Raw genomic sequence first — 25,869 nt, 5'->3', positions numbered from 1 at the left:
CGTACTCACGCTGGGCGAGGAAGAGAGGAGAGTGCTCTGTGTTGAGCAGTATAGATTAAAGGAATATGTGTCAGAAATTATAAGGTAATTCAATCTCTGCACTCTCGAGGGTCACTATATTTTGACGATACACTCAGGAAGAACAAGAAAAATTAAATTTGCATCTGTTATATGGCTGCGTACAACTTGGAGCAGGCTCGCATTGTTTACTATCTGTACTACTCCAGACTCAGCTCCAGACCCCAGCCCCCGGCCCCAGTCCCCATCCAGTCTTCGTATGGGTACAAGATGGTGAATAGCAGTCATGGTGGGGGGCCATTGGCGCATCTTTGATTATAGGTCTTTAATGAATACCGGCCGTTATGTGGAACGGGTTTGTGGACGTAATGGTATATCCACACAAACTTGCATAAGCGCATAAGCATATACATAAGAAAATTGATTGGTCTACTACAAGCATTTACATAAAAAAATAGACCAATCGAATTCCTTATGCATATGCTTCTGCGCTTATGCAAGTTTGTGTGGATATACCATTAGAGTTTGCGGCGGCCCGAATCTACAAGGGGTGCGTTCGGGGAGACGCTATTAGCGCTATCAGCATCAGTTTATCCTTGTTCTACTTTTAATGAGTAATGAAGATGGACTGATGCTGGTAGCGCTAATAGCGTCTCCCCGAACGCACCCAAGGGTGCGTTCAGATTCCTCACCCGAGTGTCCTCAGGTGTAGTTTTATTCTTGTTTAACATTCAGTAAATAACAAGGATAAAATGATACCTGGAAACACTCGGGTGGGGAATCTAAACGCAGCCCAATAGGTGTAATAAGCCTTATGCCAAATTAACCAATTATATTCGATTATTCTTCTCATATTGGATTATAATTGGTCAATTTCTTATGGCATAAGGCTTACTACTCCTATTGTAGATCCGGCCTTAAGTGGAACGCACCCCATGTATTGTAAGCCATGCTTTATACTATGAACATTTTTTTTTAATAGAGAAATTACATGAAATAAATAAAGGCACAGCTGAGTGAACTGGGCACAGCCAGGCACAACTCTCTCCCACGACTGTCGTCTATCGGTAGAAACGAATAAATGGTACTTTGTCTCGCAAGAGACAGAAATCCACTTGGGTAAAGAAGAAGAAGAAGAGACAGAAATCCAGCGGGGTAAAGAAGAAGAACGTTTTTAATAAAACAGCAGTCGCTAAAGAGAGGTCAATTATTGGTGTGTATATTTTGCAAAATTATAATCCATAATCTATAAAAATAGAAACATGGATTGCAACAAAATTTTTGTTTATAGTTGAATGTGTTATCCATTTAAATAAAAAAATGCCAAGTTCATATCTGTATGCTATTAACAATGAAGGGCGGGTATTTGGATTGTCGACATCGGGAAATATGTGGCGTGAATTTATGTATTTAGGACTTGAATTTAAACAATTGTCAGCTGTACCACATTTTATGTGGGCCATTGGTGGTGATCGCCAAGTTTATGTTCATGTTCACGGCTTGGATGTACCAATCAGGCTCAAAGAAGAAACTTATGAGAATGAGGTATATGTCTAATACATATACCATTGTGACTATTAAATTAAATAAATATATGCTTTTTTTGTGATTAAGAACAATAGTAAACCATAATAAATAATGACAATTACTTTACAATAATAATAATATTATTGTAATATTGCACTAGTAGTAATAATAATAAATTATTAATAATGAATCATAGCGATGGTTGCCTTTGGAAGGCTTTTCTGGAAGACTGCTACCAACTGACAGATATAATTTTTCTAATCAAGATGGTACAGTTGATCGTAGTAGAGACAAAGTGAAATTACCATCAATGGCATGGCAGTGGGAAGGTGATTGGCAAATAGAAACCACATTAAATGGTCAACCATTAGATCATGATGTAAATATAGTTTTTCTAATGATTATGAAACTTTTACAGTATTGTTTTTTCTTTTTTCATTTTATTCTAGAATCTTTAGAGCCGTTTAAATATAATTGTCATTTTCAAAAGAAAGATAACTTTAAATTACAATAGTGAACAGGTAAATTTAAAATTTTCATTTCTAAATATTTTCAATTATTGTGTGGAAATTTAATTTTTTCTTATTGTTGCTTTTACATAAATTTATATAAAATTATATACTAAACAAATTATTAATTTTTTTCCATAAGTGTTATATTTTTCATAAGATTTTATTTATGTATAGATTTGTTATCGGTTGTGTCCATGATCAAAGAGAATCTTATGATCATAGAAAATCTGATATTTTGATAGGGATGGACATACGCAATTGATTTTCCAGCTACATATACCACAAAAAAGCAGTGGAAATCTTGTGTAAGAAGACGTAAATGGATTCGGTATCGAAGATATAGTGCTATGAATTCTTGGTGCGCTATTGCCCCTCTACATAAAGATCCAACCAAGGTAAATAAATGCTATGATATTTTTTAAATATTTTTAATAACAAAACAATATTACTCGCACATGTTCTCAGGAACCTTTTATTGACATAGCAGTGGGTGGAAATCAAATGCCTGGAAATAATTCTGGTAGTTTAATAGTCTGGGCAGTAACGGCTCACGGAAGAGTATAACTTTTATTATAGTTTTTTCAAAAATATTTTATAATTTTTTACAACATTAAAAAATTAAATTAACCATCAACTTGTTTGTCAATTTAGGTCATGTTTCGTGTTGGAACAAGCACAACTTGTCCTGAAGGACAAAGATGGAGTTCCATCAAATTGGCTAATGGCTATGAAGTATGTCAAATTAGTGTTGGAGTAACCGGTCTTGTTTGGGCTGTACTTATGGTAGGGAAAGCATTAGTTCGAACAGGCGTGACGAGAGATAATCCAATAGGTAAATCAACAAGGGACATATTCCAATTATGTTCTGATTTTTAATGTTATTTTAATTTTATATAAACTGTATGTTAAAGGTGAAGATTGGTCGGAAGTGGAACCGCCACAGAAAGACTTGAAATTAGTACAAATTAGTGTCGGTACTGATGCTGTATGGGCTATAACACATGACGGTAGAGTATGGTTTCGAAAAGGTATTCAAGGCGAAATCAGTGGTGTTTGTGAACAATTAGCCACTGGAACCGGTTGGGTTGAAATGTTAAGCAAAATGGCACTAGTATCAGTTGCTCCAAATGATCAAGTAATGTTTATCAATTCATTTTTAAACTTATAAGGAGATGCCGCCATCTATTAACTCTACTTTTAAATGAACCATAGTGCATGCGAAAGGAGAAGTGAAAAGCAAAAATTGTGATTTGACTTCTGAGTGAATGGGTCTTAATTTCTGAGGAAATTGCACTAAATATGTGTATTTTCGGCCAGTAAAGTAAGCACAATGGAAAGTCGCTTCTCGGCATGAAGTGTGGTGCCCATGGGTGCTAAGTGCGCGCCTACTGTTTTACTATCCGTATGAGCTGGATTCGAGACCAGTTGATAATTTTTTTTTTAGTTTGTATCCCAATTAAATTTATTTTCTTTATTCTTTAAAATAAAAAATTTTTGGGGATTTTAATAATTTTTATAATGTTATTAAATATAATTTAAAAAATTTTAAGAATGAAAATTATTTTTCTCAAAAACTAAGACCCATTCACCCAAAAGCCAAAACATGGTTTTTGCTTTTCACTTCCTCTTTCAAATGTACTATGATTTATTCGAAAGTAGAATTAGCAGATGGCATCTCCTTGTTAGTTCGTATCACAAAGAGAATCAAAAATTATATTGAATATAGATATACTATTTTATTATTTATTTTACGTGTGTGTTACAAAGGTATGGGCCATTGGCTATGACGATCGATGTTTGTATTATCGTTCTGGTATCACGCGTTCTGAATTAACGGGGAAACGGTGGAAATTGATAAACGCGCCGTTGCAATTAAGTAGAGCAAGTAGCAATACTAGTTTGTCATCTAGCAACAGACATAATACTTGTAGCACACCCCAACAACGTCATCAGAGTTGGAGTTCCTTGGTAGTAATATATATTAATACTGTCCATTATTCAATTTCAATATTTCAATATTTAAATTACTCAATATATACTTAACATATCTTACTTGTAATGGAATGATAAAATCTTTGTGAATTATATTTATTTGAATTTTGAATGTGTCTTCAGAATCGCCCTCACAGTACTAGTGAAGGTACAACATTGATTAGAGAGTGGGAAGAACAATCACGCTCAGCGCCAACACCTACGTCTTTAAAATTGTGGCAACGTAGTAGTGATGGCGCATCTATAAACAATACTCAAATATCTTTCCAAGATATATATCTAAATGAAGAGAGAAATAGGTAAAAGTTTATGTTTATAAAAATTATACTAACAGAATGGTACATGATAATGACAATGTAATTGAATATTGTAAATATAATTGTTGTGTATTACAGATCTACAAATTCTGTAGACACAAATGATTTAAACGAAGTTGCTAGTATAACTATATCCAATGAATCTTTGACAAAAAGTGGAGAATCGATAGTCGTTTTGGGTAAAGGAATGGACAGTACTGTCAAGGTTAAGATATTTTTAGAATTAAAATGACATACATGTGTATGTGCATGCGTGCGTGTGTGTGTTTATACATATATAAAATAAAATTACGTTTATGATGAATTATCCATCCTAGATAAATCCTGCTGCTTGGAGTCCTGTTCATTCTGTTGGTTCCATGGTAGGTGTTGAGGCACATCCAGAAACAGATGGAAGTATATTTGACCCAGATTTGACTGGAGACTCTGGTGTATATGGCGAAGATGAAAGTACAGGGCTAATATATTGGGCTGAATGTGATGTATTGTGGTATAAAGTGGAAGCTGGGGCATGCTTTGTTGATCCAACAAATCCACCAAAATGGTAAAATGTCCAATTCTGTTTGAATTATAATATAGTAGTTAACATCCCAGATAGAAAATTATACAGAAAAATTTTAGCATTATTTTAAATGTAATGTATGATATATTGTTTTAATTATAAATATAATTTTAAATATCATTAATTCTAAAATTTATTTTATGTACCATGTAGCAATCTTTAAAAAATGGATGCTAGAAATGAATGCTTGCATAATTATAGTATAATGGAGAAACATCTTAGCACAATAATTGCAAATTATATTTTAGAAATAATTTTGTAATTATTATATAAATTATTGCAAAACAAAAGGAAAACATTACAGCATGAAATTGTACAAATAAAGAAATTTGAAGTAACATGCATGAAATGTAATACTACTTTAATATCATAAATATTTAATAAATAATTGAATAAATTATTTGTCAAAGATTCACAAATTATAATTAGAAAATTCTTTTGTAACAAAAGATATAATTTCTATTTCTGCAAATGTAATTATTGCAAAAGATTTTTATCTGCGGTAGTTATACAAATTAACATTAGAATTTAAATTATTTAAAATTGTGTCAAAACTGTAAATTTGTAATGCTTTTGATTGGATAGGGTTGCTGATGGCAATGGTACGACGCAAGGAGAAATTGGAGAATTATGGAGAATTAACATTTTAGATGAATTGAAAACAAGATTTAAAAAAATGCCATTTGATTCTTCAATAGTGTATGAAAAAGCAGTTGAAAAGTAAATTTAAAAAATCTCTAAGATATTTACGTTTTTATGAAACATTTCTTATTCTCTCTCTCTCTCTCTCTCTCTCTCTCTCTTTTTCTCGGTTTAATACAGATCATCTTGGGTAAAGAGTGGGGATGCTAAATGTAAAATTAAAAATGGCAGTCTATACGAAGATTGCAAGATTGAACTGGAATGGATAAGCAGCGATACTGGATCATTAGATTCTGGAACCTTAATAATATTAAATTCAGATGGCGTAACAAGCATAGTACGTTGATTAGAAATAAAAAATAATTTTAAACTTATATATGATCCTAAATATGTAACGCATTAATATAATAAAAACAATATAATAATAATAATAATAATATTGCAGATACAATTTCCTGTCTCGGAAATTACATGTGTTGTTTGCTGTAGTGAGCCAGGGAATCCAAGAATAGCAATTCACACTCCTAAATTAAATCGTTCAAAAGTAATTAGATTACAATTTGCGAGTGATACGGAAATGGAAGATTGGTTGGCCCATTTAACTTCAGGTAATGATATAATCGTAAAGACAACTTGTACATCATATGAAAAGATTATATATAAAGATTTTTATTTTTTATTTTTTAGTATCTTGCCAGATGAATAATATATATGGGAGACCTGGTCCAAATGCTATTTGGACCACAACTGCATTAGGTGATGTGTATGTATTTGATCCCACAATTGCAGAGGTAAAACAAACAAGTCCATATTGCATATGTTAATCACATAAAGAACCTTATGTTACTTCAATTTTACTATGTAGGAATGTCAATTATCTGAAGACGGATACGTACAAGAAATGGATGTTGTCGGTAAAGATTTACCGTTTGAAAGCATATTACAAAATGGTTTTGGATGTGGTAGTACTCTAAGAATTACAGTATGTGTTCATGATGATGCTGACAGGTGAATTAGACAAATTTATTAGCTGTACATTTTTTGTCCAATTTTAAACAGAAAGAGAAACTTATACAGACTGTGTTAACTATAGCTGCTTATTTTAGATTGTCTTTTAATCTCGTTTGTTATACTACAACATTCATAAAACAAAAAACTGTGACAGACAGTCATGATATTGCATTGCATTTTAACCCAAGACTCAACGAGAATATCATTGTACGGAATACATATCAAAATAGTCAATGGGGAGATGAGGAAAGAAATGGAGATAGTCCATTAAAAGCAGGCTGTGACTTTACATTGTACATTGTTTGCGAAGAACGTGGTTATAAAATTTATATTAATGGTAGCGAATATACTTTTTATAGCCATCGAATACCTCCAATCAGTATTACGCATTTACGTATCAAGGGATTGCTAACTTTATGTAGTATTACATATAAATCTACATCTGTAAGTGCAATGTTTATTATTTAAGTCATTTATATTTTTTGTTTTTCTTATCCTGTAATATTGATTTCGTAAAATATTGTATTTATACAGGGTGTTCCAGATTAACCGGAGGAGCCGGCATGTACGTATTCCTCATGAAAAACTGAGTCGAAAATGTCAGTAGCAAAATCTTGAGGGATCATTAGTTTTCAAATGGTAAGCCTTTGAAACCTTCCAACCACAGGCCGTGAAGCTCGCGCTGTCAGGCGCGACGCAACTAAGCGGCCGGCTAGTCACTTTGACGAGTATCGCTAAACGGTACCGAACGAATATAAATCTGTGAAATCTCTATTAATATTTGTTGCTGTATTCTTAAATCGAGTCCAATTTAATTGACAAAAAATATATTCAATTGTAAATTCGATAAAACGCCATTTATATCAATAAAAATTATGTGTTTCTGAAATACGTTTTATGTATAAATAAATTAATAAATAAAATCAATATTAATTAAATTATTTAATTAAATAATATTAAAAACATCAGTCGACAACATTTCCAAAACTTTTTCAAAAAGTTCTGTCACAAACAGTATTAAAAAACATTTACATTTGAAATTCGCATTTGATGTAAATAAATATTTCATATTTAGGAAATGAAATGAACGAAATTCCGAATTATGATATAAGAGGAAAAGGAAGTAATACTGTGAAGGCATCGACGTAAGTAAATAATAAGTATTATTATTACAAATTACATTTTGAATAATATTTTAGAAAAATATTAAACTTTTAAACTTTTTAAACTTTTAATTGATGAGGCGCTTGCAACCATTACGCCTGAAATGATACAACGATCGAGAGAAAATTTGATTAGACGTGCTCAGCTTTGTATTAAAATGGGTGGTGGCCATTTCGAACACCTACTCTAAAAGTTTCTAAAATATTATTCAAAATGTAATTTGTAATAATAATACTTATTATTTACTTACGTCGATGCCTTCACAGTATTACTTCCTTTTCCTCTTATATCATAATTCGGAATTTCGTTTATTTCATTTCCTAAATATGAAATATTTATTTACATCAAATGCGAATTTCAAATGTAAATGTTTTTTAATACTGTTTGTGACAGAACTTTTTGAAAAAAAGTTTTGGAAATGTTGTCGACTGATGTTTTTAATATTATTTGATTAAATAATTTAATTAATATTGATTTTATTTATTAATTTATTTATACATAAAACGTATTTCAGAAACACATAATTTTTATTGATATAAATGGCGTTTTATCGAATTTACAATTGAATATATTTTTTGTCAATTAAATTGGACTCGATTTAAGAATACAGCAACAAATATTAATAGAGATTTCACAGATTTATATTCGTTCGGTACCGTTTAGCGATACTCGTCAAAGCGACTAGCCGGCCGCTTAGTTGCGTCGCGCCTGACAGCGCGAGCTTCACGGCCTGTGGTTGGAAGGTTTCAAAGGCTTACCATTTGAAAACTAATGATCCCTCAAGATTTTGCTACTGACATTTTCGACTCAGTTTTTCATGAGGAATACGTACATGCCGGCTCCTCCGGTTAATCTGGAACACCCTGTATATATAAAATACATATTTTATTTTTATACATGCATACACATACATTATATGTATGCATGTATATATATAAATACACTACTAAAAAAAAATAGGGAACACTTTGTATATCGAAAATTTAGACTATTTTTAAACCGCTGGAACTCAGCGAAAAATTATCGTAGAAACAAAATCTAAAAAGCGTTTTAAAGCTTGAAACTTCTTCTTTTAAACGCTTTTTGGCAATTTTAGTTATATTTTTTTTTGCCAACGTGGCACAATGATGAAGCTTGACCCGTCATATTAAAATTTTTTAATGCGAATTTGCTGCGCTACATCTCGCGTGAAACAAATCATAGAGAATTTCTGTTACTTGCATCCTATAGCGGGATCTTTTCGTTTTATTTTGAGTGCTGTACGAATTTTTTTGACCGAGTTATTAAGATTTTAAGAAAAACTGGTCATTTTGACTTTCATCGCTTGTTACTCGTGAACAGATCAACGTACAGCGCTCAGCAAAAAAGCGTTGGAAACGAAACCTGAAAGTTTGCACTTTTAAATGCTGTTATTAATTTTTTCACAGATTTACTTTTATTTTTTAACAAGAAACCGCGTTCAAAGATGTAAAAAATCGCATATTTTACGGTTTTTATTTAGTTCAATGTACTGTTGTGAAGAAAGAAACCCAGTGAACACGGAAATATAGTAGCAATATAACAGCAATGTAACCGAATATAACAGGTTACATTACTCTGATGTTACATCTAATTTACATGTAAGTTATAATTTCCGACTCAGCAATATAATATGTTATCTAACCGTCATATAACAGCTACGGGGTGCGTTCTGTTTCACGCATGATACGCATGATGCATCGTTCATCCTTTTGTTGTTTGTCAAACGTTAAACGAGGATGAACAAATGCATTATGCATATCATGCGTAAAACGGAACGCAGCCAGGCCGGTATTCATAGTCGGATCTTATATATATTAAGATCATCTTATTAAATATCTGTCTTAAGATGTCATCAGCCAATCACAGAGCTGTATTAGCATTAAGACAGTACTTGAGACGATCTTAAAATAAGATTAGACTATATGAATACCGGCCATAGTATATGTTATCCTTGTTTATTGAATGTTAAACAAAAATACGATACGTATATAATAATATTAATATATATTATATTAATAACCCAGCTAACCATTTGCTGCCAAATTGTCAGCAGACTGCTAAAAATTTCTTGCGGAATCAGGATGCCAAAACCATGGCCTACTGTGTCCTCGAGTGCGCCCCAATTGCAAGCAAAAATTGTTATCAAATCCTGATATCAAATTGGGTGCAACACCAGAGCAGATCTGTCACTAGTAATACAATGACAAATTCACGCAGCAAATTGAGAACAGATGTTGCAACGTAAACTCACAGCAGATTTGCGCCAAATATGCAGCAGATCTGTATTCATAAATGACGACAGATTAGCGACAGATTTGTCGAATCTTTTCATTTCCACAGTTATAATTTTATTTGAGAATCGATGTAAGCAGTCTCCTGGGAAGATTTATTAATTGAGAAGGAACAGATTGAATAATTTACCCCACTCTCTCCTTAACATCTAATATTTCCTATAAGGGGATCTCAATTGACCTATTTTCTCCCTTTATATTGCAGGTATATCATCTAGGTGCAATTAATTTCATTAAATTTTTTGTAGTTAAATGTCACTCCAAAAAAAAAGAAAATACTACCAGTTCTGTATCATAAAAGTATAATGTGGCGGTTCTCTGCACATCGGACTCCTCCGCAGGCGCAGCGAAGGAAGGTAATTTTTGCTTACCTTAGTCGCGCTGCGAGTGGTCTTTATGTAGCGAGTTGACTGCATTTTACTCCCGAGAGAATAGACCGCCTATCGACGGTGCCGCACTTTTTATTGTCAATTTGACATTTCGACAGATCTGTTGCGTTTCTGGTATCAATCTGTCGCGTACTTTGACACACAAATGTTGTATTTCTACAGGCAATTTGCTGACATTGTTTGCACTTTGGTGTTTGTCTTTAATCTGTCATCAATACTTTCAATAAATCTGCTCGAAGTTCACTATTATTTTGCCATGTATTCTGATGACAGACATTGCTAAATATTTGCTGAATATTTGCTAACAGTGTTTGCAATGACAAAATATGTTTCTCATTTGTCGCTTTTTTGGCAACAGAATCTGCCAACATTTGTCACAGCAGAAATGGTTATCGGGGAATATATATAGATCGAGGCACTTAATTTTGAGTGATGTTTTTGAACGCAGCCCAGCAGATATACGGATTATTAAATCGATCTTATAAATAATTTATAATTTATAATTTATTTATATATTAAATTTCACTTTTGCATCGTTCCGTAATAACATTGATACGATTGGGTTATGTTACGATTATACAATTTTTGTTACATAACTGTAACGCCGAAACGGTGTATAACAGTTATATTACTTGCGTATAACAAATGTTACATAACAGGTTATTTTCATGTTATATAGCACCTACATATTACAAGAATAACAATGTTACATTACATGTAACTTCCAAGTTATATTGCCGCTATAAAACGTGTTTACTGGGCATATACCTATATGTTATAAACTGACGCAATTATATTATTTTTCATAAAAGCAATTAAATTTTGCAAAACAAATAAACAGCATTAATTTATTTACTTATTAATTTCATTGTTAAATTTATCTTTTTCCATAACTTTAATAATTTGATGGAAATTGCGTTCTATTTAGTACTAATACTTTGAAGCGTTCAAATGGTTAATTAGATGGTTAACTATATAAATTATATATTCTAAGAAAAATTGAATAGTACATTTATTATCCTGTTTTTGTGCAGTACATGATGAATAAAGATTTTGTACATATTTTTATGTCCGAGTTTGTCAGGTATAAACAAATTATGATAAACATTTATGAAAATATTTAAAACAAATATTTATACTATTGTTATCAAAGAATATAAAAAATATTTAAAGTTCATATACCATAAATATTTTTCAGTACATTTTAAAAATATATTCTATATATTGTTGATAATAATTTTTGTATTATTTCTATGGTTTATGTAATTATATAATCTTTAAAAAATATTTTTTGAAAATAAATTTATAAAATATTCATAAATATTTCTATGATTTTTTCACGCGAAATGCAGTGTAGCAAATTCGCATTAAAATTTTTCATTTTGATAGGTCAAGCTTTATCATTGTGCCACGTTGATGAAAAGAAAGATAACTGAAATCGCAGAAAAGCGTTTGAAAGAAGAAGTTTCAAGCTTCAAAACGCTTTTTGGATTTTGATTCTACAATAATTTTTTGCTGAGTTCCAGCGGCTTGAAAATAGCCTAAATTTTCAGTATATAAAAAGTGTTCCCCTTTTTAGTAGTAGTAGTAGTATAATATATACATATATAGCCATCCATTTATACATATTTTAACACACACACACACACACACACACACACGCGCGCGCGCGCGCGCGCGCGCGCGTGTGTGTGTGTATTAAAATATGTATAAATGGATTATACTCTTATATAGGTAATTGTTGAACCCAACACAATGTTTTGGAGACAAATTGGTGGACATTTAAAAAAAGTTGAGACATGTTCCGTAGGTGTTACTTGGGGCATTGGTTATGACAGTACTGCTTGGGTATATACAGGTGGTTGGGGAGGCACGTTTCTCAAAGGTATTTAATATTACAAGATTTTAGATTAATTGAGATTGAATTAATTTATCTCTATACATATAATATATAGGCTTGGGAACTAGCAATACTGGAATAAATGCGATGGTGGATACACACAATTATTATGTATATGAAAATCAACGTTGGAATCCAGTAACCGGATATACTGCGCATGGACTTCCAACGGATCGGTACATGTGGAGCGATGCCACCGGACGGCACAAATGTACGCGAGAACATACGAAATTATTGTCAATACATTGGCATTGGGTAAGTGGATGCGAAAAGGGTATACTTTTTGGGGAAATAAATCGAAACTTACTTGAATTTTTTGATTAATGGAAAATTATTAAAAAATTACATTATTACGACATATTCTTTGCATTCTTGGGATTAATATAGTGTTTTGATATTTTATAAAGGTATCAGATTGGATCGTTGATTTTCACACACCTGGTGGCGTCGATAGAGATGGTTGGCAATATGCTACTGATTTCCCATCACAATATCATGGCAAGAAACAATTTACTGATTATGTTCGAAGAAGACGATGGTTTAGAAGATGTCAACTAACAACCAGCGGACCTTGGCAAGAATTGGGAAATACCAAACTCATTGATGTCTCTTTATATGTATGTTTTTTTACCGTTACTATCTTTAAATGTTTGAAAAGGAATATATCAAACCCCCCTCTCCTTCTCTCTCTCTTTCTCTCTCTCTCTCTCTCTCTCTCTCTCTCTCTCTTTCTCTCTCTCTCTCTCTCTCTCGTTAATTGCAATAGGCAACTGGAAAACCTGGCACAGATGATCCTATTCATGTCTGGGCGGTCGCTACAAATGGTGAGGCTTTATTCAGACGAGGTGTTTCAGAATCTTGTCCAATGGTACGACTATTTAAATTATATTAATATTTTTTCAAGTATATTTTTGTAGTAATGTAGATGTACATATCAATAAAAATAAACATAGATATTTTAATTTTTTAATGAGCAAAGTAGCCGTGTGTTATGATATATAGTGTATGTTATGGTATTTTTTGTACAAATGATTTGTTTAACATTTTATGGATGAAATAGGGAGTCTCGTGGGAACACATACCAAGTGATCAACCTTTAATTAGCATCTCGTGCGGGCCATATGGGCAAGTCTGGGCTATTGGAAAGAATGGTTCTTCCTATTGGAGGCTAGCTATCAGTACTACAAAACCAACTGGTATGAATTTTACAAAATATCATGAAAACATTCTTAATAGCTATAATTTACTGTCTTAGCAATATAATGTATTTAATAAAAACCAATATGATACTGTAATATGATAACTAATTTGATAACTTAAAGTAATGAATATTTGTTAAAAATTTAGGTATACAATGGCAAAATGTCGAGCCTCCTTCAGGTGTTCAATTAAAGCAAATTTCGGTAGGACATGATGTAGTATGGGCCTTAGACACAATGGGTCGACTATCAGTACGCCGAGAAATACAATCTAATGTTTTCCCCGAAGGAACTCATTGGCAAACATTACCCGCTATGCCAAACGATCCTATTCATATAGGTATTAAACAAAGTCTCTTCTCCCCCTATTCCCTCCTTTGTTTTTTCTTTCTTGCCTTTATTATTTAAATCCGGATTAAAATTAGAGTTGGATAGCAAATAGTTAAAAATAAAAAGTTAATAATTTTTAACTTTGTTAATTTTAACAACTTATGACATTCTAATATAAATAATGCTTTTCATATTATTCATTTCATTCATTCAATTAACTTTTAATTTAAGATAATTTAATCTTAACATAATTTTTAACTGAATTAATTTTTATTCATACAACTTTTAACGTAATTAAATTAATTTTATAAACTATAAATTTTAACTTTATGTATTAAAAAAAAATTAACTTACCAATCCCTTAAAATTAAATTATATGTTAACATTTGTAGATATGTCAGTAGCAAACGCTAAGCAAGGATTCCGACATGTATCCGTTTCAAGGAAACAAGGACAAGTTTGGGCAATTTCGGGGGCAGGCATTATTTGTCGAAGAATTGGTGTTACCTGTGAAAATCCAGCGGGAACCGGATGGGTAACAGGCATAGGGGTAAGTAATTGTCCACTCATGCGGGTGGTCGCACTCGCCTTCAGCTTGTGCGTCCACTCACACTCATGGGCAATAGCCAATCTTCTGCACTTGTATCGTAATATACTATTTACTAACTTGTAATATCGTTAGTATATATACAAATTAATAGTTTTCTCTATATATTGATAAAAGTGATATCACTTTCATTCTTAACCCTCCGTCTGGAGACACTGACCCTAAAAGGGAACAAGCGAAACTTTTCACTTGTGTAGCCACAAAGCTGGTGATAAACAAAGCTTGGCTCCCTTCTCTAAAAAAATTCAGTAATAGTAGGTACTCATACCCGAAAGGACGCTTTGATCCGGCATTTGTTGTTAAATCGGCAGAATATAAATTTTTCAAGTGTTGCCAAAAAGACCCAATGTACAAACCGTGTTAGTATTTTGTGACAGTAAGAAATATTTGATTTTTGTATTTTTCTTAATTATTTTGTTATTTTTATCATGTTTTTACTTGAGTTTTTACTTGACAACCATAATCTGCTTTTTTTAGTCGATAAAGGCAATTTAATCACAATGGTTTCTTGGACACGTCTAAACACTTTCTCTTGTATATATTCTATGCCATGCTTGATCATGATGGCATAAATTCGTCAATTTTATATTATTTGCGACAAGAAAATCTATTTTTAAATCGGCGTGACTTTTTGAAAGACTTGGCTTTCAATTTAGTAAAACCACATTTGCAACGTCGTTTAGAAATAAAAACATCAAGAAGCTATTTGCATCATACAATTCGAGAAATTTTAAATAATGGCGATAACTCTACTGAGGTTTTTAATCCTAATCACAAAAATGAACAAACAAAAAAAATGTTCTGTATATCCGTCCGTAGATAATTAAAAAAATGTGGTTTGGTGTATGTGGCGAGCCAATTTGCGACAATTTTCTGTTTAGATTACGCACAAAAACAATATTATTTCTTTAATTTTGATTATTCTACATTGTATATACCTAAGTTTTTTATAATAATATACTATAATTTTTTACAATAAAAAAAGATTTGTGTGAAAATCATTTTATTATATTCTTATTACCCGAAAAATACCTTATTCTTAGTCATGCAAATAATTATACTTTTTGCAATCGACACATATAGAACAATTTTTTTCTGAAAAGTCATTTAAAACCTCAAAAGAATTTTTCTTAATAATTGTTATTAAGTTATGAATTTTTTTACGAAATTCCATTTCTTGTCAATCTCGGGAAATTTAAATTGTTATTGTAAAAAAAATTTTTAATAAATGATCAAAATAACTATTGAAATTTAAAATGTAGTCACTTAAAAGTAATTAGGAATTTTTTCAGATTTTTTGTATGTATTTAATATTTAAAAAAAGGACAGGACAAAAAGGGGTCAGTGTACAGACCGTTAGTGAAAATAAGTGCACAAAGGGAGGGTTAAGAAGCTGGTCTTTTGAGCTCTAGAACCTGGAAAAGTTTAATTTTTTAAAGTAATTATTTAGTTTAGGGGAGGCAGCTCTGGTGATCTTGACCTTGACATATGTTATCAAGGTCACCCTTCTGAGTGACCTTTAAAAGATTTTAGCCGGCACTCGTGATTTGTTAAAAAGTTATTAACAAAAAAGTTTCATAAATACGACACATAATTATTCAGTATAGGAGTACATGGTTTTGCGACTTTCCACGCGTAGCAAAGTCCACCTCCCTTCTGCTTATAGAGCGAAACGACGTCTATGCGTGTATTTTACCACAAGGGTTTGCGACTTTAGATTTGAAATTGTGGCCAAATAGCGAATTAAAAACGTTTGGGTTAGGTTAGGTTAAGAAAAAATACGGCGCTCCGCTCTTCCCCCGCCTACACGTTCTTTGCACCACACTTTGCAGTATATAGAAGAAGATACATTGAAACCATAATTTTAAAGAATTTATCAATTTCTTCGGAATAATTATATTTGCGTTTAAAAATAAGTTCAGCTATATTCAGTTTTTGCTGTCAATTTGTCGTCAAGTATATCAACAAGCTTTGCTCGGTTTTTTGTCGACAATTTGCCATCGAGTGACGTCAACAAACTTTGCTCAGTTTCTGTCGACAATTTGTTGTTGAATTTTATCAACAAGATTTGCAGACAATTTGTTGCCAAGTTTTCTTAAAATTTTGCATGGTCTTTGCTATTAACTTGTCAGATTATGTCAGCAAATTTTGCTGTATATTTGTCATCAAATTGCTGACATTGAATATAATAAAATTTCCATCAAGTTTACTTTCTTGTCAACAAGATTTGTAGCAAGATTTTACAAGGTCTGTTTTCGACAAACTTGGCTATCTGGGATATATCTGTCCGTGACGGAATATTCGAGATGGAATACCACGATATGGCACCCGAAAATAACACTATATGTATTAATACTATATGTATTAATACTATATGAATATAATAAAATTTCCATCAAGTTTACTTTCTTGTCAACAAGATTGTAGCAAGATTTTACAAGGTCTGTTTTTGACAAACTTGGTTATCTAGGATATATCTGTCCGTGGCGGAATATTCGAAATGGAATACCACGATATGGCACCCGAAAAGAATACTATATGTATTAATACTATATTTATTAGTACTATATGTATTAATACATTGGACACACCCGATTAGACACGGATCCGATTGCACACGGACCCGATTGCACACGGACCCGATTGTACACGGACCCGATTGTACACGGACCCGATTGCGCAACGACCAGTTTGCACACAGACCCGATTGCAGACGATACAATTTCGCATCGCAGAATAATGCAAAAACAACCTAGATAGCACAGATAATCTAGCATAAATTTTTATTAATATTTTACAAATTTATTTTTAAAAAACGTTTTTAAAAGTTATATAATCATTTTTCATAAATTATTTAGAAATAATACAAAAATTATTATTAACAATATATATATATATTTTTTTAAATGTACTGAAAAATATTTATGGTATATAAACTCGAAATATTTTTTATATTTTTGGATTATAATAGCATAAATATTTATTTTTAATATTTTTATAAATATTTTTCTTAATTTTTTTTATACTTGGTAAACTCAGACATAAAAATACGTATAAAATATTTATTATATTTTTTTTTCTTATACATATTTTATAGCGTTTTCTACTGGGAAAACTGGTGCAGCACCAACGCTGTGGTATATTTCGATGAAAACTCTAGCGCAATAATAGTGCAGGTTTAGTGTGGTTCAGTGGAACACATCATTAGACAGGTTTAAAAATTAAACAATTTCATTGTTATAAAGTTTACTAAAATAATGTAATATCATATACTTTAATGTAATACCTTAAAGCACGAACATAACATCTATTTAATTTGCACTGGCACCTTCCACCGTCTCGAAAGACGGTGGAGCAAAAGTTGCACTCGGTGCAATTTTTTTGCATCAATTTTGTCAGTAGAATATTAAACACTGAAAATATGTGAACTGATTTTTACAGTGGAACAATAAAATTGCATTCAGTGCGCACCAGTGTTGCACTAGTTTTTTCAATAGAAAACGCTATTATAGTCGCAAATCCATGTGGTGCAAAAAATGCTTTGTGCACACACACACATACACACACACACACACACACATACACACACACACACACACACACGGGGTGCAAGGGAGACTTTGCTTCCCTCCTGCACCCACCCTGTCCAAGTCGCTAACCCATGTACTATCTGCAATGTGGAATCGTCCGTGTGCAATCGGGTCCGTGTCCAATCGGGTCTGTGTCCAATTGAGTCCTTGTCCAATCGGGTCCGTGTGCAAACAAATCGGTGCGCAATCGGGTCCGTGTGCAATTGGGTCCGTGTGGAAACGGGTCGTGTACAATCGGGTCAGTCCCGTTAAGAAATATTTATAGGGAATTTACATATTTCGAGGAACGCCGCGCGTTCGTCCGCCAGTTAGTGCATAGCGCCGTTGACAGGCAGCTAACTCTCTCGGGGAGTAAGGTGCAGTCAACGCGCTACATAAAGACCAACCGCAGCACCATTAAGGGGCTACATGCACCCGGAGACGTAAAAAATAGGTTTTTTTTCTCGATTTTTTTTTCGAAACGTAATGTATGTAATTAATCTTAGTTTTTTTTACTTTAAAATACATTCTTAGAACATTTTTTAGAATAAATTTGAACTAAAAATATTTAAAAATGCCGGAGATATTGTCCTCGTCGCAAGACTTTGTTGAAAAAAGGTGCTCCGCGGTGCTAATTGCAGCTCGTACAGGACTCTGGAACAGACCAGTCTAGAATTTTCTTAAACTGAATGATATTATCTAGTCTTTATTGTGGCCGATTTTTAAAATATCGATTTTTGACAAAATGGCGGCCGTTTAAAGGAAAAAAGCGATTTTTTAGGGTAAAAATTGGTCGTTTTTTTAACTTAAAAAAAGTAAGAGCTCTAAAAAAACCGATAAAGACTGTTTTTTTTGTATAAATTAAGTTCTCCAAATTTCAAATAAATCGGTTCAGCCGTTTCCGGGATATTTTTGGCACGCGTTTTGAAAACATGATTTCGAAAAAACGCGTTTAAAGTTTGACATTCGGTTAAAACGTAGATAATTTTTTTTCAAGCTTACATAGAGTCATTCACTCTAGGGCCATACAGTGAACTCTTCCTAGATGTAGCGGCATCAAAGGCTTCGATTCTAGTTTGCCGGCGTAATATTCTTGCGTAAGCTATCTGCTGCGAAGGATTAGAAGGCGCCCATCGCGCTCCAGCATCGTCGAACGCGCTTGGATCTTTCTCGCTATATCTCCGACAATTTTCAGGGAATCACTTTGAAACTTGCAAGGGATATTCTCAAGACCTTATACTTTGCGAATATGCAAAAAACGCAAAATCCATTTTTTTTAATTTTTGGGTGTATGTAGCCCCTTAAGACAAGCAATAGTTAGCTTCCGCCCGATATAGAAGAGGACTTGCACATAATACTTTTATGATTTACTTATTTTAATTGAGTGAACGATTCGTTACAAGAGAAGTGAAACGTTCACTTCAATCGAATAAATAGTTTACTTATTAAGCGAAAAATTTATTTTTATAAGAAGTGAGATGTCACTCCATTTCAAGTGGCCGTATTTTCAACAAGGTTTGCTCGGTTTTTGCTGACAATTTGTTGTTACATTATGTCTGCAAGATTTGCTTGGTTTTTGTCGTCAATTATATTAACAAGCTTTGCTCGGTTTTACCGACAATTTGTTTTCACATTATGGCTGAAAGGTTTATTCGGTGTTTGTCGTCACTTTGTCGCCGGGTTATGTCAACAAGTTTTGCTCGGTTTTTGCCGATAATTTCTCACATTATGTTTGCAAATTTTGTCACCAAAATACAAGCTTAGGTAATGCGGACACAGATGTTATAGTATTGGCATAAAATTTTGATCAAATTTGTTGTCAAATTGGCGACAATTTGATGACAAATTGCTATCTGGGATATTTTATATCACTTAATAATATATGAAATGCGTGATTTGCATATTTGCTAATTCATATGCTGCAAAGTGTGGTTCAGAGAACATGTGGGCGGGGGAGGGGCGGAGCTCCTTCTCCCGCATCTCCTCCCCGTATTTTTTCCTAACCTTTTTTTTTGTTATACGAGGTGGGACTGCATTTATGCATACTTCCGCCGATGACTCACAGGCGGAGGTTATGTGGGACTCACGGGTTTACGATCGGGGAGGCTAAGCCCTCCTCGACCGCGTGCAATACCCGTCCTACCCACTAAACCCACCTCGGATGGTCTTGGTCGCGCGATCTGGGGGACCCACCGGGAATCGCTGTTCAGCATAACTCCCGCTGGGTCCGCATGCGCCGACGCGCCATGACGACGCGTGCGGATGAGCTCCGGAGGAGCGGGGCGGGTGTCTCCAAAAGATACCAGAGAGCTCCGCTCGCCCGGCTGGTCCTTTGAACGTGGACCAGTGGCCATCTTCAAATTCCGGGGAGTAGGGGGAGAGACCGTAATCTCGTCTCCCCCGCAGCCACTCTTCTCTCTCCCCAAAAATCCGCGACGTGCGGAGGGGAGGGAGACGGGGGGGACCGATTGATTGTCCCCCGGGTATTTCACTCGCGTTGCGGGGGAGTCGAAGGCAGGGGGGCGAGCGTTGCCCCGAGCAACCTCGACCCCCCCAACGGCCCGCTACGTGCTTGTTGTGGGGGAGGAAGCTTTGCGCCCAGTGGTCGGGCCGCCCCCCCACCTAGCGGGCGGATTTTGTTTCGATGGTCCGAGGGAAGGGGAGGGAGGGCCGTGTCTGTCGTCCCATCTCCCCTAGTCTTCCCCCGGACCATACATCCCGTTCGCGTTCGCGCGCCGACCTCGCACTTATCTCGAGGCCGGCGCCCCCGTCACTCCTCTTTCCCCGTCGTCCGGGGGACGCCCCCTGTTGCCTCCTGCGGGCGACAGCGACGCCGGCGGCGAGGGGGTGGTGCGTGCCTTGCCCCGGTCTCTTTAATGTCCGGAGGGGGGATCACCACCGGGCACGTGGCCAGCGTGTGGAGCGTGGTGTCCGCCTCCTCCTCAGCCTTGCAGTGGTGGCAGCAAGCCGTGTCCTTCCGGATTCAGCACAGGAAATCACCGAAGCAACCGTGCCTGGTGAACATCTGTGCCATCCGGAAGGATGCCCCAACCCTGGTCCAGCCAATCCGCCAGCACCGGGGCCAAGGCCCCGACGGTCCATTGGCCCGCGCAGCCTGGGCTGTTCAGGCGCGCGCGCCACTCCTCAATTAGGGACCGCCGGGCCTGGAGCCTCAGTAGGCGACGAACCCTGCCCATCACAATCCCGCTCCCCTCCCGGATCTGTCGCGTTCTCTCGTAAATACGGGCCTGAGCCCTCGCGACTAGATCCAGGGGGGGCATACCCGACAGGGCCGTCGCCGCCGCGTGGGAGGTCGTACGGTACGCCCTCGCCGCCCTAATGGCCATGTGCCGCTGCACGGAATGCAGCAACGACACAATTTTTTGGTTCTTTTTGGCTATCAGGGCGCCGGCCCAAACAGGCGCACCGTACAGGGCCATAGACCCCACTACCCCTTCATACACGCGGCGCACCCCTACCCCGGGGCCACCGACGTTGGGGAGCAGGCGACCCAGCGCGGTCGCCGTCCTCTTCAAACGCGGGACCAACCGGCGCAAGTGCTCTCCGAAGCTCCAGGAACCGTCCAAGATCAGGCCCAAGTATTTAACGTAGGGCCCGATCCGGACGGGGGTGTCGCCAACAAGGACCCAGGGTTTCTCTGTTGGCGGGGGACCACCCTTGACGGAGGTCTGGTGGTACGGGGCCTCCGTCTTTCTCCGCGCCACTTCAAGGCCCAGACCCTCGATGGCGCGCACGATTCGCTGCGTAGCCTGCTTGGCTGTCCTCTTCGCCTCCCCCCAGTCGGACCCCCCGGCCACCACGATGGTGTCGTCGGTGTAACACACGACGCCGCAGCCAAGGGGGAGGGCAGTCCGCGGGACCGCGTCGTACCCGAGGTTCCACAGCAGGGGCCCCAAAACGGATCTCTGCGGGACACCTCGGTGCATGGCCCTCCGCACCAGTACGCTATCCCGGTCCCGGTAGGCCAACTGTCTGCCGCGGAGATAGTCCGCTACGACCTCCTTTAGATACGCGGGCACCTCGTGATGTATCAGTACCCGCGTATCCGGTCGTAGGGCAGGGTGTTGAACGCGTTAGAAATATCTAACGCGACTCCCATCGCCACCCCGCCCTGCTCCACCCTCTCTCCCGCGAGGGCACGGACGCGCAGGATCGCGTCTATTGTCGATCTGCCCTCGCGGAAGCCAAACTGCTTTCGATGGAGCTGCGGACAATCTTCGTCCAGATGACGGTTGACTTGGCCGGCCACCACGCGCTCGAATAGTTTGCCGGCCTCGTCAAGCAGGCAAATTGGCCTGTAGGCGGAGGGCGACGCGCCCTCCTTGCCCTCTTTGGGAAGGAGGACCAGCTTGGCTTCCTTCCAGACCGGGGGGAAACGGCCGACCCGCAAGCAGGCGGTGTACAGCCGCGCCACGCGGCGGTCCCACCCGGACCGCAAGGCCAGAGCCAGGACCCGTCCGGGGACTCCGTCCGGGCCGGGCGCCTTTCGACTGGCGCCCATTCTTCTGAGTGCCCGGAGGAGTTCCCCGGCGCCATTTTAATTCGCTATTTGGCCACAATTTCAAATCTAAAGTCGCAAACCCTTATGGTAAAGTACAGGCATGGACGTCGTTTTGCTCTATAAGTAGAGGGGGGGGGGGCTGGACCTCGCTACACGTGGAAAGTCGCAAAACCGTGTAATGTACTCCTATACTGAATAATTATGTATCGTATTTATTAAACTTTTTTATTAATAATTTTTTAACGAATCACGAGTACCGGCTAAAATTTTTTGACGGTCACTTAGAAGGGTGACCTTGATAACATAGATTAAGGTCAAGGTCATCGGAGCTGCCTCCCTTAAATTAAATAATTACCCTATTTTAATTAAAAAAATTAATTTAAAAAATTATGCATATTATTCTATATTGTTACACATTTACTTGCACATATTTAGTAGAATGTTTACAGATTTTTGTATGGCTAAATATTTATTAGTTTTTTAATTACCTGAATTTAAAAATAAATTCATTTTTCAAGTTGACTGACATCATTTTTTAAAAACTACTAAAGCTGTTATCTTCAATTTTTGTAAAATATACGCCTATGAACCGAGATAAATGAAAAATACTTCAATTTAAATGACGCGATTAAAATGATACGATTAAAAAGAATAAATGTTTTTAACAAAGTCGATTGAACACATGAAAAAAAATTGTTAATTTGTCGATACCATAATAATTCTATTTTGTGCGATAAACAGACGTATAACATACGCAAAAATTGAAATCATTAGTTTTTGAGAAATTCTGACAATTAACTCAAAAAATGAGTTTATTTTTAAAGTTACGTAACATAAAAACTAATAAACATTTAACTATTTTAAAATTTATAGATATTTACTAAATATATACAAATATTTGTGTAAAAGCGTAAAATAATATATATGTAGTAGTTTCCTTTAAAAATTTTTTAAAATAAGCAAGTCTTTGTGCTCGAGATTAAAATACTCCTTAAAAATAATCACTTGAGCACAATTATGTTAATTTTAAAAAAAGCATTTTTTTATTTTTATATTACACTATTAAATATTCTTAAATATTTTAAATATATTAAATATTGTTTCATTATGTACATATTAATGAGAAAAATTTTGATTTATTCCTGACAGGCAAACTGGCAAAATGTAAGTCTTGGAGGACTCGTAAATAAAACAAAATAGTCTTTATTGCCATTATATTAAAATATGGACTATAGTAATATAAAATAACAATTTTGTGATTGCCTTGTAAAGTGTAACATTAGTGCATGTACATACATGAAGACAAAGGCATCTATGTTAATGCAACATTAGTAATTAGTCAATAATCATGATACATAGCAAATTACGTAACACTATTATATTGAAAACTTTTTTCAGTAATGAGTATAAGGTGGCACTCACTTGGACACGGTTTAAATGGACACAGTGCTTTTGGACACGATATTTTGCGGACGGTTCAAATGACCACTGTGCATTTGGACACAAAAGAAATTTTATTAAAAATGTACACCAATTATATGCACACGTAAAATTTGACCACCGGATATTTGCACACGAAAAAATAACCACCATTCACTTGCACACGTAAAAGTTGCACAACATTCATTTGCACACCGCTCACTTGCACACCGTTCACTTGTTCGCCACTCATTTGCACACTAAGAAATGCGCACCGATAATTTGCACACGGAAAGATGCACACCAATCATTTGCACACGGAAAGATGCGCACTGATCATTTGCACGCGGAAAGATGCGCACTGATCATTTGCACACGGAAAGATGCGCACTGATCATTTGCACACGGAAAGATGCACACCGATTATTTGCACACGGAAAGATGCGCACTGATCATTTTCACACGAAAAGATGCACACCGATCATATGCACACCGTTTATTTGAACACGGTGCTTTTGGACACGGTGCTTTTGGACACCGTTTATTTGCACACCGCTTAGTTGCACACCGTTCAATTGCACACCATTTAAGTCGCAAACCCATATGGTGCAGTGAATGCTTTTTACTCACACACACACACACACACACGCATGCGCACACACACACACACACACACACACACACACACACACACACACACACTGGGCATTTTTTCGTGTGCGAATATCCGATGTGGAAATATGTGAAAATATCCGGTGGTCAAATTTTACGTGTGCATATAACTGGTGTTTTTAATAAAATTTCTTTTGTGTCCAAATGCACAGTGTGCAAATGCATCGTGTGCAAATGCACCGTGGCCATTTGAACCGTGCGCAAGATATCGTATCCAAATGCACCGTGTCCATTCGAACCGTGTGCAAGTGCACCGCTCCCATGAGTATACATATATTAAACAATATGAGATGCTACAATTAACTTTTCGATCACATTAGGATTCAAAGACCTAGAGGATTTTTTCGATTTTATATTATTTAAACAATTTTGTTTCAAACTCTAACATAAAAGTAAAAATATTTTGGGCAATTACAACCATATTCTTAAATGTTGAAAGAGTATATCAGATTTTTTAGAAAAATTGAAAAGTTCTGATATACTTTTTACCTAAAAATTCTTTGAGAAAAACCGTTATATATTACCATCTCTCAACGATCTATACTTGGTTCAGCAAGAATGCCATTTGGCATAGATGAGTTTTCGTCCGGTTCGCACAGGGGCAACACCCACCACATCGTTTTACTGCTCGCACTGCTCGCCAGTGCTAGCAACACCCAGTAAGCACAAAAACATTGATGCAACGTTATTATAGCGTTACCTACTAACATAGTAACGTTTCCAAGTATGTAGTTTTAACGTTGTATACAACGTCATTATCAATAAACTTTGGCTTCAGTTTGGAAGTTTCGGTAATGTTGAAATAACATTTGCAATGTCATTATAAATAATATTGCATTTATATTTTTTTAACATTATTAAAATTTTAAAACAACGTTGTGAAAACGCTGAAATAACAATTATAATGTAAGGAAAGAACGGAACTTAGGGAAGTGGTGAGCCTCTCGAGCTATAGCACGGCCCATTGTCTCAAGCATTAGCTGTCTTAAGCCGTGCTATAGCTCGAGAGCCTCACCGCTTCTCTCGGCGTACTCTCATTCGTACAATTTGAAAAATTAATATCTCGGCTATCATTGGAAATATCCAAAAATTATGGTGGATTTTTACGTTCATCTCGATGCAGTCTATCTTTCTATTAAAATTTGCACGATGCTCGCCTTTCACCCTGTATAAACATTGCAACACAAAACATATAACAAACGCAT

The 25,869-nt window shown here is 35.9% G+C and overlaps 1 protein-coding gene across 4 annotated transcripts; it reads left to right on the top strand.

Moving 5' to 3' along the window:
* The first annotated feature begins 785 nt into the window (after positions 1-785).
* On the top strand, positions 786-23,997 carry LOC105838920 (tectonin beta-propeller repeat-containing protein). 4 transcript variants are annotated; one of them, XM_012684852.3, is made up of 25 exons: positions 788-1,231; positions 1,310-1,563; positions 1,742-1,924; positions 2,300-2,452; positions 2,523-2,615; positions 2,709-2,889; positions 2,969-3,192; positions 3,825-4,025; positions 4,173-4,348; positions 4,445-4,571; positions 4,684-4,910; positions 5,514-5,648; positions 5,751-5,907; positions 6,016-6,178; positions 6,258-6,361; positions 6,436-6,578; positions 6,677-7,025; positions 12,181-12,331; positions 12,402-12,601; positions 12,754-12,963; positions 13,113-13,214; positions 13,407-13,542; positions 13,694-13,885; positions 14,268-14,425; positions 23,723-23,997. In XM_012684852.3, exons 2-25 carry the CDS (start codon positions 1,339-1,341, stop codon positions 23,771-23,773), a joined length of 4,041 nt encoding a protein of 1,346 aa, XP_012540306.1. In that variant the 5' UTR covers positions 788-1,231; positions 1,310-1,338; the 3' UTR covers positions 23,774-23,997. The 4 variants fall into 4 exon arrangements, with proteins under 4 accessions (XP_012540307.1, XP_012540306.1, XP_028050509.1 ...); XM_028194708.2 differs by lacking the exon at positions 23,723-23,997 and having other exon boundaries at positions 788-960; positions 1,025-1,231; positions 14,268-15,700; XM_012684850.3 differs by lacking the exon at positions 23,723-23,997 and having other exon boundaries at positions 14,268-15,700.
* Positions 23,998-25,869: the final 1,872 nt, after the last annotated feature.

Source organism: Monomorium pharaonis, chromosome 3 (genome assembly GCF_013373865.1).
Source record: "Monomorium pharaonis isolate MP-MQ-018 chromosome 3, ASM1337386v2, whole genome shotgun sequence".
NCBI lineage: Eukaryota > Metazoa > Arthropoda > Insecta > Hymenoptera > Formicidae > Monomorium > Monomorium pharaonis.
Note: the sequence above shows the minus strand (reverse complement) of the source record. Positions and strands in the feature narration are given on the sequence as shown.